This window comes from Nicotiana tabacum, chromosome 12, assembly GCF_000715075.1.
Source record: "Nicotiana tabacum cultivar K326 chromosome 12, ASM71507v2, whole genome shotgun sequence".
Taxonomy (NCBI): Eukaryota; Viridiplantae; Streptophyta; class Magnoliopsida; order Solanales; family Solanaceae; genus Nicotiana; species Nicotiana tabacum.
Window position 1 is genome coordinate 16,808,467 of NC_134091.1, and position 19,064 is coordinate 16,827,530.

General features: G+C 34.0%; 2 protein-coding genes across 5 annotated transcripts; both read right to left on the bottom strand.

The window, feature by feature from the left end:
- Positions 1-154: 154 nt before the first annotated feature.
- On the bottom strand, positions 155-10,856 carry LOC107808338 (phosphatidate phosphatase PAH2). Of its 4 annotated transcripts, none has more exons than XM_016632846.2 (11): positions 8,063-10,856; positions 7,499-7,803; positions 7,298-7,371; positions 5,873-5,957; positions 5,497-5,583; positions 5,334-5,406; positions 4,345-4,388; positions 2,507-2,641; positions 2,328-2,426; positions 743-862; positions 155-529 (listed from the first exon to the last, which is right to left on the bottom strand). In XM_016632846.2, the coding sequence occupies exons 1-10, from the start codon at positions 9,996-9,998 to the stop codon at positions 815-817; spliced, it is 2,886 nt and encodes a 961-aa protein (XP_016488332.2). In that variant the 5' UTR covers positions 9,999-10,856; the 3' UTR covers positions 155-529; positions 743-814. The 4 variants fall into 4 exon arrangements, with proteins under 4 accessions (XP_016488332.2, XP_016488335.2, XP_075082295.1 ...); XM_016632849.2 differs by having other exon boundaries at positions 2,507-2,648; XM_075226194.1 differs by lacking the exons at positions 5,334-5,406; positions 5,497-5,583.
- Positions 10,857-16,994: 6,138 nt separating this feature from the next.
- LOC107808346 (BRI1 kinase inhibitor 1-like) lies at positions 16,995-18,489 on the bottom strand. Its single transcript, XM_016632859.2, has one exon. It carries the CDS (start codon positions 18,241-18,243, stop codon positions 17,269-17,271), a length of 975 nt encoding a protein of 324 aa, XP_016488345.1. The 5' UTR covers positions 18,244-18,489; the 3' UTR covers positions 16,995-17,268.
- Between the last annotated feature and the right edge of the window lie 575 nt (positions 18,490-19,064).

Here is a 19,064-nt window from a genome sequence, read left to right on the forward strand (position 1 = left end):
AATTTAAACAGCTTCAAGTACTAAATCCAGTACTTAAAGCCTTCATACAAAAAAATTACTTCAAATGCAGGTCCAATATACTCATATGTCTCGTTCACAATTCAAATATGTATGCATCATTAGTATCACGCTCTACAGTCAACGAACTATCACAGGCTAAAAACAGCTTTTCATATCAATAACACTTTGCTATAACAGTTCTGTTCATTATAAGCTAATGTATATATAAATGACTGAACTACTACAAAATCTACACCTTCTCAAGAACATATAATACTACAACAATTTACAAAGTTCACCTCATCCTGAAGCGTGGAACCTGTTTGTATTTTCCTCCCATAATTATGTATATACATGTTATGTCCAAGCAAATCGACAAGCCTATGATCGATGAGTACAATATCGGAAAATTGAGTATACGATTTTCTTCCTCCAGGATGAGTGTACAAAATATACAGTTACAAGGAGCTTGTCTGTATGTTCGGTCAAGCACATGCTAGCTATTTATAGTATTGACTCTAGCCTTTTGCTGCAAAAGAAAAAGTAAAAGAAAAAGTAAAAGTAAAAGTAAAAGCATATACATTAGACCACAGATTGAGTACTGAATCTACTCTTATGTCTTGGCAAACAAAATCCTGTAATTTCAGTTCTCTGTCTTTGGTAAATGATATCTTTAGCATGCAGACAGGCTATCGCTTAGAAACAAGAATAAATTTTAAGTTAAAGCATAAACAATAGTTACCTGAATCTTTCCGTGGCCGTGGGAGTACCACCCTTGAATCTTAAAAAATAGTTTAGGATGGACTGCTAATTTTCAATCAATAGGTGGAAATCTCCAGAAATTCCACGAATTAAAATCTTCCTGAAGAAAACCGAAAATTGTTGGGCAAGAGTAAGGTTTTGCTTTTCAGTCAGCATTGGATGTATATCAGACATATAGCACCGAAGAACTCATATTCCAAGAGAATACGGGATACAATCAAGCAACACTTTGATTAAGCTATTTTGAAGTGTGCGACTTTCTGATCTAAAAGCTTAAGCTATTACAAATAGCATACTTTTATTTACTTAATTACTTCTTCAACAAGCTGCCATCTAATTTAACATTTACACACAAAAAGGAACAATAAAAACTTTCCTCAATTGGGATATTGTAACACCTCCGCACACCCAGCACTAGACATCTTGAACATGAGTAACGTAATTGAAGGGCCACAACATTGGAAAACACAACAACAATGACGGGTCTGGTTGTCATATCATGTTAAGAAAATTAACTTTGAACCTAATTCAACCGCAAAAGCTAGTTCGTATGATGAGATTTTTCCAAAACCATGCAAGGACACAACCTACTCCCACAACCAATGTGGTGTGGGATACTCTTAACATTAACATCGAAAAAATAGTGTAGCTTCAACTGAAAATGTTGGTATTTTTGCTATCCAGGATAAGCTAGGTATCCCTTATTTGATTCTGATTTTTTAAGTACAATAACAAAAACATGTCCGGCCAAGCGAAAAGGACTGAGGTTCAAAGCTCTTTACTTCAATTTTCTTTACTCCGTAACATGGTTTTAACTTTCTAAAATAAGATTTCAAATTTCAGCACTATTAGGCTCCATAACCTGCAAAACAATGCAACCAATTACTTCTTCCAATTCATTAACTATTAGACTTTTCATGTTGGCCATAAAAACTTTCCAGCCAAAGGACATTCCTAAAGTTTTACCTTTTAGCTTTCTAAGATTGGTTCAATTATCGAAAAAGAATTTTGTCCAACCCCCGTTTCATAGACAGAGTGTTCAAGAAGGGGACACGCTTAAAAGTAGGTGTCATCCAACAGAATAAAGATAACGATGATACACCAACTATGCCTCAATCCCAACCTCGATAATAGTAATAATCAGCAAAGAAGAAAAAAACACTACTACAGCAACGCTGCAGAGAGGGGCACACCAAATGGCTGCTACTTCACTGCCGGACCTTGCACAACAGACATTCTTTTGAAACAGAATGATGACAAGTGCAGAAGTTTCAGCTTCCACGGAAGACAAGGAAGAGAACTTGAGTGTAGCGAATCTACTATAACTTTAGAAAAAGTTTTAAGTCTCTAAATAAAGAAAACCTTGTTCATGACTGAACAAGATGATGAGTCGTTAAAGTGAACATCACGACGAAAGTGACTCTGATACTCCACTTCAAGAAATCTAATTACATCCTACATCTCTTTGCAGATGAGAAAAAATTGAAGGAACAGATCACATACTGCTCTTTACTCTATCACATGATTAACCAGCTAATAATCATTCATAGAGGAAAAAATCCAACCTGCTCACATGAGGACATGGCTGGAAACATGCCATTGACAAGACAATGAAGAGAGGTATATGATTTTGTATCTATGTGGCGATTTACAACAATTTGACCCTGTAGATTATAAAAAATGTCATCAGAAACGTTCTTTAAGAGTTATCTGCAACAGTTGACAGTAACAGTTGACTACATACCTTTGGATTGATGGTAAAGATTTTCCCTTTAGGTATTCCAACCTTGAGGTAGCTGATCTCATCCGTGAGTCTGTTTCCAAAACCAGCATAGAAGGGAAAGGGATTCCTATCAGGAGGGAACAATGCTTTTACATCCTGCAAACTTGAAAGTTAACAGGTTATCAATCTGCAATTCTTGCCATAGATATAAGAGAAATTGCTCAAAGTTAGTAAATATATCTTCTGCAGAGACAGTAATTTAGATACTCCTTGACCTCAAGAATTTGCATACTTTATTATTCCCATAGAAAACCCATGATAAACAGAAAAATAAAACAAAATACAGGAAAAGAAAAAGAAAGAAAACCTTTCTTGCGTTTATGGTAAAAGATGTTTCCCAAAGTTTCATGTTTTCTCTTATTAGCTATTGATATTCGGCTTAAAGTATGTTGACGGGAAGTTGTCCTACTTCGCCCGGGACAAGGTTATTTCGACCCAAGACGCCCCCAACTTGTATAAAAGCAAGTCTAAACCTATTTTGGAGGGGGAGAACATATTTTTGAGAGTGGAGACGCCACTTTGAGAGGGAAGAACACGCACGGAACACTCGGGAGCAAGGATTCTCAATTTTTTCTTTCTCTTCTCTTCCTTTAACTTTATAGTTCATTAGTTCTAGAGTTGTGGGTGCTACATGAACGTTGTAGTTTGAAGCTTGAATTGTTCTTATTATTTTATCATATTGGTTTATTTATTCAATCTTGGGCTTAATTATTTGATTGCTTGATCACCAATTAAATACTATCTACGAATCTAGGATTAAACTCGGGAGAGGGAATTCTAGATTGCATATAAGATTGAGTAGAGAAAGATCTTTAACCTGAGCATCGGGAACGGATTTGCGGTTAGGAAAGGAATATACCTAATCGCCTTACTTGGTTACTATACAGGAATTATTAATGCGTTCTTGTTAATCCTAATTCCATAGGAATATAGGCGTTAGGTTAGCTTGAATAGGCGATTAGTACTTCGGGAGAAGGCTACGAGTAATATTAACCCTGTCAATCAATAAACTAGATAAATTAATTAGACAATTTAGGTAGAAAACTCAACGGGATTGTTAGCTAACCTATAGCTCTAGAATATTGTCGCCAAATTGTTTACTTTAATCTCTTAGTTTGCTATTCTAGATTAGTTGTAGTTAATAATCTTTAGAAAATCGCTTGAATAGATTAATTGTCTTAGTTTAATTTAGTTGATAGTTAATCACAAGTCCCTGTGGGTAAGATATCTTGACTTACAATCTTATATTACCTGTCCACGTATACTTGCGTGTGCGTTTGGAAGCAACAGCTATTATATCCATCTTGCAATTTATTTCAATAAATACATTTTGATGTTTCTGCACAGCCATATTTTAAGTGCGGCACCCCAAACAACCCAATTTCTCATCACCTTAAACAGCAGTAAGATCAGTTAAACAGTGACCAAATCTCAGTGTATCAACCAACTGGTTTAGACATTTTGAGCATTTGGAAATCTGCTAGTGTAAAGAGTGAGTCTTCGTGCATCAAAATTCAAAAGCACTAAATACCCATCTATTTCTCTTACTCGGATTGTATTACGTTTACATGTTAAAACTCCCTTAAGCTAGAAAAAAAAGATTGGACTAAACATAGAATTAAGTCGTCATTAATTCAGTAAAAAGACAAAAGCACTCTACCAAATGCAGATCATCGAAGCAAAAGTCTGAGAGCCTCCCTAGCCCCATGGCTTTGGAAGACGTACAAAAATTTGTTTGCTTAATAAGCTAAAAGTTCTATTAAGAAAAAAAGGAAGCATGTCTGAATCAAGAAACTGACCTCTAAGCAAGCGATTTTGAATTCATGAGGAACTCTTCTAACCACTGCAAAAGGTAAAAGGGTAGATGCATATCTCAATCATAATATTAGCAACATTTGGAGCATTTTTAGTTTCTCGAAGGAATTACTTAATATTTAGTTACTCAATCAAGACATGCTGCAAGCATGGAGGTTAAAGTTGCAATGCCGAAGAAAATAGCTTCTTTCACATTTTAAGTTCATGCTGTAGCAAAAACATGAAACAGCAGCCAGTGAACCAATAATGCGTTTTGCATGAAACCAGCAGCGACTGAACCAATAATGCCTTTTGCATTCTAAATGCATGTTATTACTAATACAGTTTGAGGCACGTTTGCCAGAAATAACAACTATCATTCCTTTTTATCACAGAGCCATAGAGGTAATTGTCAATGGTAGGATAGTTAAAAATCGCAAAAACAACTAAAGAACTAAAAAAGGACATAAAAAAGTGCAAGAAAAATCAGAAAATATCTAACAATTGATAGCATATAACTTTCAGGCATCATATCATGTTCACTGGAGTAGATAATTCCAATAAAATAGTTGTTACTTCTTGAATATATTCCCTCTTTAAATGCACTTAAATAAAAAATCATATAAAAGTGGGAGCAGCAATGTGAGCACTCTGCCAGTAAGGAAATGCTTTTCAGAAACGTGGGGTAGCAAGAGTGGGGTTACGGTGCAAATATGCTCATCAAAGAGGAGAGGAAGCAAACAGTAAGCAACAACAGCTTACTTCTACTTCAATGCTCTACCAGCATCCCCAATAAAAATAATACATAGGATAGAAAGTACAACATGGTCTTATTTTTAGTCTACCCAGGTGATAATGGATGGGTTTGTTTAATTCTAATAATCATGATTCATAAGAATATGGAAAACATTATATTTGCAACTCAATGGGATGCATAGTTTGGAGCAAAGAAAAACAAACTCTTCACAATATAAAGAAAGGAATAACGGGTGACCTTCTCGAAATAGAGAAGGGAAAATTCCATCAGGAGATGTAAGAACTGGTCCTTCCGGTAATCCCTTCCCATTCTGAAATTATTTTAAAAAAATGAAGTCAAATTAGTGGATGAGGAGAAAATAAGTGATTACTTGAGCCAAATTTTCTTTTCATCAAACTACCTGCATAAGTTTAAACAGGAATTGTCTAGTGAGATAGGCCTGTGAAATAGCACGTGCACTTAGGAAAAGCAAATGATATCCATTCTCCTGCAGCAAAGAGGATTGTCTAGTGATTATGCACTCTTATCCTATAATGAGTGACAAATTGTTTTATTTACATAGAAGAAGTATAGAAACATTTCGAGCCTGAGCAAACAGAGGAAAAAGGGCAGAAAACATATTCACAATATATAAGACGAACATTCTTAAAGTAAAATCCGGGATCTAATGACAGATTACTTGCCAGAACTACAGAAGTGGCAGAATACCTTCTCACACTTAGTCTGAATAAACCTCAAGAAAAGGGGAGAAGAGAAAACAAATGAAGTATACGGACCTTGATAGCCGAAAAAAGATGTGCAACGCCTGTCTGTGACCAGTCCATCCCAACCAAAGGCATGAACTGCCCTAGAACATCAGATCTGTTTAATTGAGAAAAATATCACATCAAAGACGCACAGGGAAAAGGAGGGGATATTACCTTTGTTATATAAAACATTTATAGTGTTTGTCATATATCAATCAGCTCAGATAGAAGTCTACTCTTCTTGTTCGCTAAGGAACCAAAGAGTGGACCCAACAGAAGTTTGAAGAGGAGAAAAGAAAACCAGCATAACAAAGTTTGGACCCTAGAGATCTGATCGAACAAGTTGAAAAATGTAAACCAACTTCCACTTGTTTCAATATATCGTCTCAGTTTATAGATATTTCCAGATAAAGAATGACTCAACCAAGAAGAGTTGTAATTTTTCCGCCTTTAAAAAGTAACACTTATGAATTAGTAGAAGTGAGGGCAGAACAAAACAAAAGACAAGGGAGGGAAAATTTGCTAGAAATGACAGGTTTTTTCTGTTGATATTCCATGTTTTGATGGAAAGACACAACATAGAATCTCAATCAAAAAATTCTACGGCTCAATCTAGCTGATCTAAAAGTCAGGAGGCATGCCAAACTTATCAATTATTTGCTTGAACTCAGCTAAATTGCATTCCTACTGGAGTACAGTAAATAAGTATCAGATCCTTCATTTCCTTCTTTCTGATAACCATACACTTCAGGCTGCACCACCAAACAATCTCTATTTTCCAGTAGAATGTTTCAAGGTCAGATGGTGTAAAGTATGGGCGTTGTTACATGAATGTTCAGCAGTTTTCTCAGCATTGATTCTCTGTCAGAAGTTTGAATTGATTTCTAGTTACAATACACTTATGTATTACCGATCAAAAACAATTTTGGTACACAGTTAAGGGAGAATTTGGAAGAAGTTTCCAAATTTGTTTTCCAAATTCCATCTTGAAGGTTCCCTTTTTAAAAGATAAAATCTCACTCGTACCTAAACGTCCACTTCATATCTAACTTTTGACCGTTTTTCTCTACAATAAATTATAAATTGAACTCTATTCTTAAATCTGGTTTATGACAATCTATGGGGAAGGGTGAGTCCTCGGCTTGTGGAATTTTCAACAGTTCCAGGTGCATCATGTTAAGGCTCATCAATTGAGAACATATCACATCCAATGCTTAGATTGTAGGACATGGAAGTGAATTACAAAGTTAACCACATGTAGAAAGCAATTTACGGCTAAAAATGTAATTGCTAAAGTTGATGATCGGACAAGACGATTCCTACTTATCCAAAAAAAAGGATAAGCCAGATTTTTGTAACAGAAAAAGGTTGGCATATCTGACCTGTACAAATAGATATTGAATAATAAACACTGAGGCATCCATTCAAAATCTATAGTAGAAATGAATCAATTACCTAGTAATTGTTCCATCAACATCAGATATAACAATCTTTGAGTCCCATCTCCACAAATATATACGTGCATCAACCTGTGAAGTATGCATCTAGGACAAATTATAAGCATGGAAGCGTTTGCACACAGAAAGATAGATGTAAAGTTTCTTGAACGTGCTCAAACACAAAAGGGGGATGTAAATAAAAGTCCAAGCAAATGACCTGCTGTGTTCCCAGCATCGCAGTCGAAAACGTGAATACAACTATATTCTTTCCTTCCTTCAGATTCAAAGTGGCCAGCTGTTCAGATGTTGGAGTGGTTAACATTATTTTCTTCTTAGAAATCCTTGACCTGGGCACATCTTTTTCTCTGACACCACCTGTGTTATTTGAAATACTTTTAGCATCAGAGTTTACATCTTCATCCACGGATGAGCCAGAACTTTTCTGGCTTTTTGATCTCTTATAAGAAAAAGACCATGATCTCCAGTTCCCACTCGATAAATTATTGGATCTGGCATCTCTTTCTGTAAAGATTCAATTAAACTCGTCAATAATTATCTTTCCTAATTTATTGGTCCAGCAAAGAGGCATAACCACTCAGGCGATCTAAAACAAAAATACACTTCAAGTGTCTCAAGGTAAAATCACAGTTTCACCGGAGAAATGAGAAAATTATCTGAAACTCAAACTAATACACATAGTACACGAGTAAAGAGTAGAAAAAGCATTATAATAAGCTTCAAAATGATTTAAAAAAAGGTGCACATTTAAATATTCTTTTACCAATTTTTGGAGTGGCTGAAATATTTTGCACCTCCTCTGCGACCTCAGCAACTTCTGTTGTCTGTAGTACAATTGATGAGTTTAGGTCATCGGGGTTAGAAGGCATATCATTATCAGGAGACCACATATTGGGTAGAGATCTGCTCATCCGCATAACTTCGTTATCCTGAACTACTACAGGAATGTCAACGTTGCTTGATACAGTTTTGAGTTTTCTTCCATCTGCAACAAATGGCGGATCACGTTGGATAGACTTTTCCAGAGCAGGACCAGGCTCATTCTTTGGGACTAGATAGTCTTTTTCCTTATAATCTAAAGAAATGGACTCTGCGTATCTGGCAACCGTGTCACCACAACCATCAATGTCACCAAAGAGAAGCTGCTGTTCCTCCAAGCTTTCTGATGAAGGAACAGTAAGTGGGACCAAACTGCCGCTAGATTCATGAGGATCACCAAGAGCTTCTGAAGAAGACATAGGCAAAATCCACCCAAAATCTGCTTCCGCAGCAGAGCTATTCAATGAGCCACTCTCACAGACTAAAAAATGAGTGGTTGAGTTTGCACAGATTTTGTTGGTTAAATCCTTGAAACAGTTTTCATTTTTTTCAAATCCTTGAACATTTGAAGAATCCTTTTCAACTAATAAATCCTCTTCTGGTTGAGAGTTCCCCACTGCCATTAAATCATTCACACCGAGAAGCGTTTGGGGATGCATACAAGCTTCTAGATCACGAGAAGCACACAAGTTTTGAGTAACTTGTTCAATTGAAACATCTAGCACTGCTGTTGAGTTCTCTTCAGTTTCACAATAGGAAAAAGATTGGACCGCAGCAGTTTCATTTTCCTCCTCTGAAAGATGGTTAGTTGCAAAAGAATCGTGTCTCTCAAGCTCAGCGGAGTTCACAACTTGTGAACTGGAATTTGAAACCTCAGATATAAATGTAATACCCTTGGCATCATGATCAGCATTAACTATGCCTAGGTCACCACCGTCATAAGAACTCTTTAAGCTTTCTTCACCACTATAATGTTCGCCACCTTGGACAACAGTTGACACTCTTGCAGCATTCTCAGATGCTGAAAATAACACATGTTTACTAGATTTCTTGACAGACTTCTCTAGAGCCTGAAAGATCAGTTGATTACCATCATCCTTCTCACGAGCAGACTCACGGAAATCAAGATTGTCTAACTTGTTATCATGTGACGGAAAACTCATATCACTTTTTGTGTCATTAATTTGCAAGTACTCATCTTTAACACCCTGTGATGTATCTTCGACAGAAATTCGTGTGGCGTAATCTCTACTGTATCTCTTGGGGGTAAGATTAGTAGACCACTTCATTTCTAACAGATCAGCTGCCATTTCAGCACACTCCAACGAGTCTGCCCTGATAACACTGGCATTAGTGTCTTCCTCGAGAGGCCTGTAACTCTTCATCGACTTCCTCCCAAAAACCCTGCCTAAAATCCCAGGTTTTCGGGAATTAGCCCTCACCAAGACATCCTCACCGCTCACATTAATCTGAGTAACTGAAATAGAGTCAACAGCATCATAATTGCAACTCTTTGATTTTGTTGGCGGCTTACTACTCGTTTGCCCATCAGTATCCTCACCCGAGGATGAAGAAGAAAATAAAGAGTCTCCTCCATCTTCTATATCCAACTCCTTTAGAAAGAAAGCTTGTCCTCTATTATCTAAATACATATGAAATCCCGCTTCAACGCCATTGACAGTTATATGAACCACCTTTTCTTTCGCCTTCAAAACCCCTTGAAACTTCCCAAACCGAACATACCAAGGAGAGGATTTAAAACTACCATCTGGTTGCTCCACCACTATGATATCTACAGCACCACCAAATGGATGGAAAGTCCCAGAAACACTACTTACTCCTCTCCCAATGTAGCTACCTATCCTCCCCATAGTATTCATTTTTAAAAATAATACGAATATCTGCCAAAGCTTCCACTTAACACAGTCTTATTGCCACATCACAAATCACAACCCCAATTCATCAAGATTGTAAATTTTTAAGCTTAATTGCTACATTTCACTCATCACATCCATTAATTTCCAAATATTTCCCACAAAGATCCAATTTTTAATAGTTTCCCCAATTTTTATTGTCCCCGGCTTATTTGAATTTTCAAGAAAAGGATCAAAGAACAATAATTGATCAAAATTCAAAGACAGATCAAGAAAAGAATCTGTCTTTGTTGGAAAAAAGACAGACAAAAAGAAGAAGAAAACTAAAAGGGGATACACATACACTACAACAATACACAAAATTTGCTGAATACCCAGCAAATCAAACGAAAAAAACAGTAATAAAATGGTATCAGAAACTGAACCCAGCTCAAAATTCAGTGTTGAGCTGATTAGGGTCCCAAATCAAGAAAACCAAAAAAAGAAATATAAAATAGAAAAGAAATCATAGTTCAGAACCAATAACCGCCAAGACTATAAGTTGAAGAACAGTTGGCTGAAAAAAAGTATATTCTTTTTAATATGATCCGAATGTGCTTCTGTTATAATCATTTGACACAGTCCAATAAAACGACACCGCCATTTGTGTCTAAAACTTTATTACTTATAATTATATACTGCCTGACCTGTATTTACGTAAATGAATACACGTATATAACGTGTAAGTAATCAATGAAGAATAAAATTACAGTGTGAAATCAAAAGGGTTTTTCTGTAAAGACAAGATGAACTTACCTGAGAAGACACTGAACAGGAAATACAACGTTAATATTTGGTATATAGTACTAGTACTAGTAATTGATTGATATTTTTGCAGGATTTACAACATTTGGAGAAGCAAAAAAAGATTTCTACATGTGACAGTGACACGTCAGTTTTGAATTCAATGAGGGACCCTGAATTAGTTGGGAGACTTCAATTTGGGGCTTAAAATTCTCTGCCGTATTTATTTTCCTTTTCTTTTAACTATTCTATCCAATTAAAATAATATAAGGACTTTTTTCACTTTTATAGCCCGTATCAGGTTTAGTCGGTTTTCAAATATCCATTGACACCCCTAACTCTGAGTTAGTTGGGAGACTTCAATTTGTGTCTTAAAATTCTCTGCTGTATTTATTTTCCTTTTCTTTAAACTATTCCATCCAATTAAAATAAGTAGGGTTCAGTTATGCCAATTTTTTAAATAAATTCGGACTTCAGTTCCTAATTTTTGGGAAATATTGTTTACCCCAAAATTGAATAACAATTAAATTTGTATGCGATTTTATGAATACAAGTTTAATTCAACATAAATAATTAAGACTATTAGATAAATTAATTAGAGACAAAATAAACGATCATTTAACTAAAGATTATAACCGTAATAAAAATAATTTTTGGGTCTAACTCAATTGATTAAGTGAGGATTGTCAAGACAACATCTCATTTTCTAGACCAATGCGTGACTTTCATTAGTTTTACTTGATAAATTTATCGTTGACCAAATCTAAAGCTTATACTTTGGCATAATGATTAAGAGTAATCTTGTTTTAAGAATGCTCTTACAACTTAACACAATGTACTTTGCAAAAGGTCACTCTCACTAACTCAGCACAGTATTTAAATGGGGTTTTCACTTTTAGCCCGCGAGAAACTATTTAAATTCGATAGTCGAAAAATATATTCAGTACATAAAATATATATATATATATATATATATATATATATATATATATATATATATATATTATTTTGAGAAGCGGCTATACAGTGTCATTTTTCCTATAAACAGGTTTCATTCATTTGGTCTCGGATATCCCATTAAGGCAAAAACTTACAAATTTCTTGAAATTCATTAAGAGTTGAAACAAAATAGTCGAATAACTAGGAGTTCTTTTCGGGAAATCTACACAATATAGACGCTCCCCAAAAGTCAAAACAATAGCAGAATATATATATATATATATATATATATATATATATATATATATCAGTATATATTTTATGTATATTTGTAGCAGCTGTAATTAGTTTCAATCGACCGGCAAAATATGTAAAAAGCGGGGCATTTTCATATATACCCATTTTTGATGTCACCATTGAAGTTATACCCGCATTGCACAAAAATTTGCAAAGTGTACTCACTCGAATATGAAGTAGTTCAACCTCTTCAATGCAATTTCAGAAAATCAAATTTGAAGTTCTTCTATCTTTCAAATGCAATTTCGAAAATTCGAATCTTAAGTAGTTCAGGCTCTTCATTGCAGCTTCAAAAATCAAATCTCAAGTTCTTCTATCTCTCAAATGCAACTTCAGAAATTCGAATCTTAAGTACTTTAATCTCCTATCCAACTTTAGATTTTGAATCTTAAGTTCCAAATCATAAACTTGTTATTCGAATTTCAACAATCCAACACACGATTCAATGCCTAAATCTACTCCAAATGAGCTCAAATTTGAAACATAACTTTCAAATATCACAAAGAACAAACCTCAATTATCAAATTATCAAAACAACAACGAATTTAACAAATCCATTTTGCAACTAAGGAGAAGGAGAAGAAATTCTAAGCACAAAGAAGAAGAATGCAACAACGAAGAAGAAGAGAAAAATGTATGTATCTAAAATTATCTAAAAATTGGGTATCTGTTACAATTTCTTTTTTAAAAATAGGTACAAATTCAACGAGCAGCGTAAAATTGGACGCCACATAAAAAATTTACGTTAAAATCTCGAACGTCTTCTAAACTCTAGCCCACGCGGAGTTTCCAAATTCCAGCCCAGGCCAATTTTTAATACTATAAACTATGGGTTTTAAAAGAGTTGAAATTGGTAATTTATTGTTTGTACAAGTTGGACTGTATGTTACTGCAGCCCATTTAAAGGAACATCAACATCTGAAGCCCAGTAGAACAACAAAAAGAAATGGGGCAAGTGCATAGACTAGTACTTATTTTTGTTTTAAAATTTTAAACAAAAAATTTTAACTTCAGGACAACTCATGATATTTTTGAATTGAAAAATTAAAATCCAAGACGCATTGAATGATATTTTTGAATTGAAAAATTGAAATCCAAGACGCATTGACTAATTCGTAAATAACAACTCTTTAGAGTGCTACATGGTGTCATTTCTACGAGAAATCATACCAAACTGAAAAGAAAAAAATGACCATCAAAATCTGTTCCTCTTTTGTTTTTCTCTTTTTGAATTCTTCTTCATTCAATTGGGAATGTCAGAAAAGAAAAGGACTGAACTTAAATCAAGTATGGTTGCACGGTTTTCCAATCACGAGAAAAGGATAACTAAAATCTTTATCGAGCCCATTTAAGTATCTTTTCTTTTTTGTTTTCTTTACCCTTTTTCATTTAATACTCTTTGGAATTCCAAACTAAAAGCCTTACTTGTTACTTAGTTTCTATGCATCGGATCCAACTTCTGCATGATATCTTCAGAAATGTGGCCCCTCAGTCAAAAAGTAGGAAAAAACATTTGGGAAAATGGTTAATGAGGCACTTTTCAGAAAAATCTTAATTAATCTGCTACTTAACAAATAGCTATACGGTACAAATTTAAATTAATATATAGTGCACAACTTGTGAATTGAACCAAATTTTCCGCGTACTGGAAGTAAGATGGCTGACTTCTTGGATAAAAGAAAGACACTGATTTTAGTTTCTAGTTTTGAAGATATAAGTGAGCCACTATAAATTTCAGATTCATAGTTTACTTTTTTTTAGCCGCTATATATATTATACATGGTTATATACATATTACACATAAATTATATATATATATTATACATTCGTCGACTATTTTTACTTTAAGAGTTTTGATTCTTGTATAAAATTATGTGCTTATTTGGAGGTTCCCGCAGTTAAAGTTAAATAATTTGGTTGCAAGATTGACATGGATCTTATGCTAGTATAAAACTATAAACTCACCCGAATTACTCATAGTCATCTTGGTAAGGGCTTCATTCGATAGTCAATTAATTCATTTTTTTTCATTTTATATCATACGCTTCAATGATTTGTTTACTCTACAAGCCCACATAGAGTATAGATAAATAAATAAAAAGGAAATTTTACCTTCTATATTTTATATTTTATAGCAAAATAAATATTTATGGCATATACTACCATTGATGCATGAAATAATTAAGGCATGAAATACGCAATTTATGTTTTTCTTCTTTCTTAGACAGCCGGACATACTTATTTTTAAGGTGATTGACGTTATTGTATTCATGAATACATGACGCAAATATAAGTGAATACATGCGCGTACATCTGGACTGCCCTGATTTTAGGCACTTTTTGTTGTTGTATTCATGAATACATGGCGCGAATACATGTGAATATATGCGCGTACAACTGAACTGTCCTGATTTTAGACACTTTTTACTGTTGTATTCATGAATACAACAACGCAAATACATGTGCGTACAGCTGGACTGCCCTGATATGAATACAGCAACGCGAATACAACGAATACACTACCGTAACAACTGAATAGTAGCTATAGGAAGTAATTATATATATGGTAGCTGTAGGAAGTTAATTAGTGGTTTCTGAAAATTTTTCATTAAAAAATATTAACTTGTTAATACCTTTTTTCAATTAGAAACAATTGTACCTTTGATTATATTTTTTAAAATCCAATTTCGCAGTGGAAATTACCTTATGATTGTAAACCATTCTTGTTGCTTATTTTACTTGCTCACCAGGTCAGATCATCACGAGCAAATCATATTAATGATCATAATCATAGAAGGTGTAAATTAACAAAGGAAAAAGCAGTGTGTCCTTAGTTGTTGGGATGTGAAACTGGACCAAACTAAGTACCACATTACATTATTGTTGTACTTGCACTAAAGAAAGAAATTCCATAAACATCAACTCATGTGACCCACTGCATATTTGGTCCTAATTGTTATTCCTTACTTTTTCAAAGCTCCTAACATTGTTTTTGACAAGATGAAACTCTCTTATTGTCTACTGTCTTTTCCAGTAAAGAACCTCTTTTAGATCTACTTCCACTAGTTTGCTATTCTTTCTTATCTTTACCACCAAAGGATGTGGTGCAGTACCAGCGATCTCGGGTTCAAGTTTTGAATATGAAAAAATTCTTGGTAGGGGGTGCTCCCCCCAAATGGGGCTCTACACCATGTGAATTCGTATATAGTCGGGTCCAATACGGGTACCAGACACCGGATGAGAAATCAAAATAATCATGACGACAATGGACAAATGTAAATGGAAACAGAGGCGAGTATAGAGTAGTACCTCTAGAATTTATTACCTTCTTTTTTTAGATTTAGCATAAATATATATGAAAAAATATTTAAAACTTCAACTGCATCCTTTTCAACTAGTAGATCACCTTTTCTTAAGGTTTCGTACTACTACCTAAGTGATACTTGAATTGCTTCGGAGAAGTTCTCCTAATTTGTCTCTCTCTCTCATTTCTCTTTCTTTAAGATAAGAAATGAGATAGTAAGTCTGTCAAGCTGTTAGGCAAGTGATACCGTACACAAGTCCGCAAGTGAGGGTGCATTAACGTGAGTTGATAAACTAATACGGCTAGCTTACTTTTCATATGTAGGTAGAGGAAATATGATGTTAAACATTGGGGGCAACTACAAAGGAATATGTTTGAATGTGGATATACACCATCTTTCCGCTGAACTTTCCAAACCATGCCTCGCAATCAAGCTAGAAAAAGACTAAGCAAGTGCTATCCTAATGAAATAGCGGATAATTTAGTATAACATTCATTCATGACTACCGCTGCATGCTTAAGACTAAAACCTAGCAGTGAGACTTCTATTCTGTCGCCTTATCTAATAAGAGCCTCTAAAGCTATGTTCGACGTAATTAATCAATTAAACTAATAATTTACAAGCATTCACATTTCTATCTCTTTTTGAACAATAGCAATATAGCATTCATAAAATTTTATGTAAAATTATTAGACTATGCCATGACATGAAAGAGATGGAAAGATTCGAAAAGGAAGAGACTAAAAAGCACAAGGATTTGGGGCTTGTTGTCACCATTAATTAAGAAGAGTTGTCAAAGACCAAAAAGAAGAATGGAGTGAAGAAAAATTTAAAAGTTGAGTTGTGCATGAACACATTGAAAGCTACATGTAACACATGCTCTGTATTTGGTGTTCCATTATTACACCAACATTATATAGTCATAGACAATGTCTCACTCATCTATGGCTAATCTATTGCTCTAAGTTTTTATGGGGGGGGCCTTCTTTAGAATGCCTATCTCTCATGTATAAAGTATTCATTAATAGAACTAGAAAAAGTCGGCACAGATGAAGTAGAGAAAATGGAAAAGGTTTCATGACTTCTGATTTGTCATTTTAATCATTAATTACCTAATTCAGAGCTTTCTCATTATGTTCAAACATTAATGATCAAAAAAGATAAGAGGGGTTAGCTCCGATGGTCAACACCTTTCACGTACAATTTTAGGATTGTAGGTTCGAGTCACCAAAGGAGCAATAGCTCCAATAAATGGAATCAAATGGGAAGAAAATTAAAAAAAAGATTAAAAAAAGTGACGTTATTTATAGTTATTTCTTTTTTCCGCAAACATTGATTTCTACATTAGTAGATTTATAAACTAATCGAGTGATTATATGTCGTTTATTGAAATTGTAGAAAAATGTGATCTGAAAAACACCACTGGTATTAGTAAACGATACATCTATATTTTATTGATAAATCTATGTGTTAATTTGCATTACCTAGACGATAGACACTCGATTAATATAACAAACTTTGAACATTCAAACTTTCAAAACAATAATAGACCAATGCTATTCTTTTAATAGCCTCACTCAGACGAAATGATATCAGTTTCGTAAAAGAGTTTAACTTCTATATAGAAAAAGAGTTTAACTTCTATATACATAAAAAAAATTATAGAAAAAGAACTCATGAAAAAACATTCAGACATTGTTGCCTGCTAATCATTCACCATAAATAAATAATTCATATTTTAAACTCATGTAATACAATACTTTATTTACAAATATACTTCATGATTATGATACATGAAAAAACAATTTTTAAGTATGCAAGAAAGAAGCAATAATAAAAAGGATAAAAATACCACAAGGGGTAGGATCGAATTATAACCAGAGGTAACTTCTGGAGCATTTTATCCTTAGCGACGCGAATCTGTATTAGTCGAGCCAGTGAACTTCAATAACCTAATCATTTTCTTGGCATTTGATTTTCTGTTCAACTGAACTAGATTTCTTGCAATGAGCAATAGCAGCTTGAATAGCAGCTTGTAATTCTTCCATAGTACTATCACTTGAAGATGAATTATGATAATTAGCACCTGGTGTTGCTACAAGTAGACCACTATTTGTAGGAGAAGTTTTCATAGATACTGGAGCTGAATATGCACCTCTTTTTATTCCTCTAATTTCCTTATTTTTCCCACTTCTAAAACTTAAATTCCCAGAATAAGAATAACTTTGTCTATGTAATTGCATATTTTTTCTGCTTCTAAAAGATAAAAAAGGTCTCACCATTCTAATATACCTTTTCAAGACTTGACTCACATCAAATTTTAGCTTCCTTTGTTTTTCCTTGTCTTCTTTTTCCTCCTTTTTCCTTTTTGGTAATCCAAATAAAGAAAAAGATTTGGACTTTGGTTTTTGATCTTTTGATGTAGTAAAAGAATTTGTTTGATGAGGATGATGAAAGCTATGGTTTAGATCATAATAAGAGTTATCATCATCATGTTCTAATTCTTTTTGGTTTTTGGAATTTTGGATTTTCTTTTCTTCTAATGAGTCTTTTATGGGAAGTGAACTATCAATGGAATTTGTAGAAGAGCGAGGAGAAACTGGAAGATGGGATAAAAGGTGAAGAGGAAGTAAATGGCCGTGGAAAAAAATATCATCAGCTGGAGTTAAATCTATAGCAAAAGAAGATGGTGGGATATTTTGCTTTGTTTTATTATTATCAAGAGGGGTTTTTGTTGAATTATTTTCATTAAAGGAAATTGTGAAGGAAAATTCATGTGATGGAGATGATGAAGCTGAAGGTGGTGAAGCTGCAGCTGCACTGCCGGCGGCGGTGGTGGACGGTGGTGGTTGTTGTTGTATTTGCTTTGCCTTTTGGCTTTCTTGATTGGGCTGCTTCAATTCTTCTTTGACTCTCATCTTGTCCATGACTAAAAATGTTTTAAAAGGGTAATAAATTTAGTACTAAGATCTAATATTGGATCTTTTTTTCAAGTTTTCTTGTTTTTCTTTGATTGAGGAGAAAAAGAAAAAAGAAGAAGATAAGATACGTGAAGAAGGGGGTGTTGGGAATTTAGGCTAAAATGTCTTATACAAAAGAGTTTTGTGTGGCAATTATAGTGATATGAATATTGTTTATTGTTGAATGAAGAGAAGGGGTTATGTGGTGGCTATGAGATGGAGATGAAGTTATTTTGTAAAGGGAAGTGGGGTCCTTTTTATATGAACAGCTATATGGTGCTAATTTCAGGAAAAGTACCCTAACACAACAAAATCCAATGCTTTCTAGCTTTATTATTATTATTATTATTTTTTTAATGTTTTTGCCAAAATTGGTGGGGAAAAAAATTAGAAAAATTAACACGATTGGTCATTCACTCAATCGCTTAAACTAAAAATAGCTTGACTATAATATATATATAAGATGTGTATAATCATATATAATCAATATATAATTTAGGTATATAACTATAAAAAGTAAATAATGAATATAACTTATTTAAGTATAAATGTACTGTCATCTACTACTACTCATGGGATGATGTAGCTTTTTATAAGCGTAAGAAATGTACTTGTTGTCTTAAACTCAAACTATACGTATGTATTTATATTTATATTTGTATTTATTTGATGGATATAAATATAAATGATTGATAAAAAATATTAACCGTACTGTTATTATATTATTATACACGCACTTAAAACATTCTGAATGCACCTCGACTTGTATCGTTAACAAGAGTATTGTT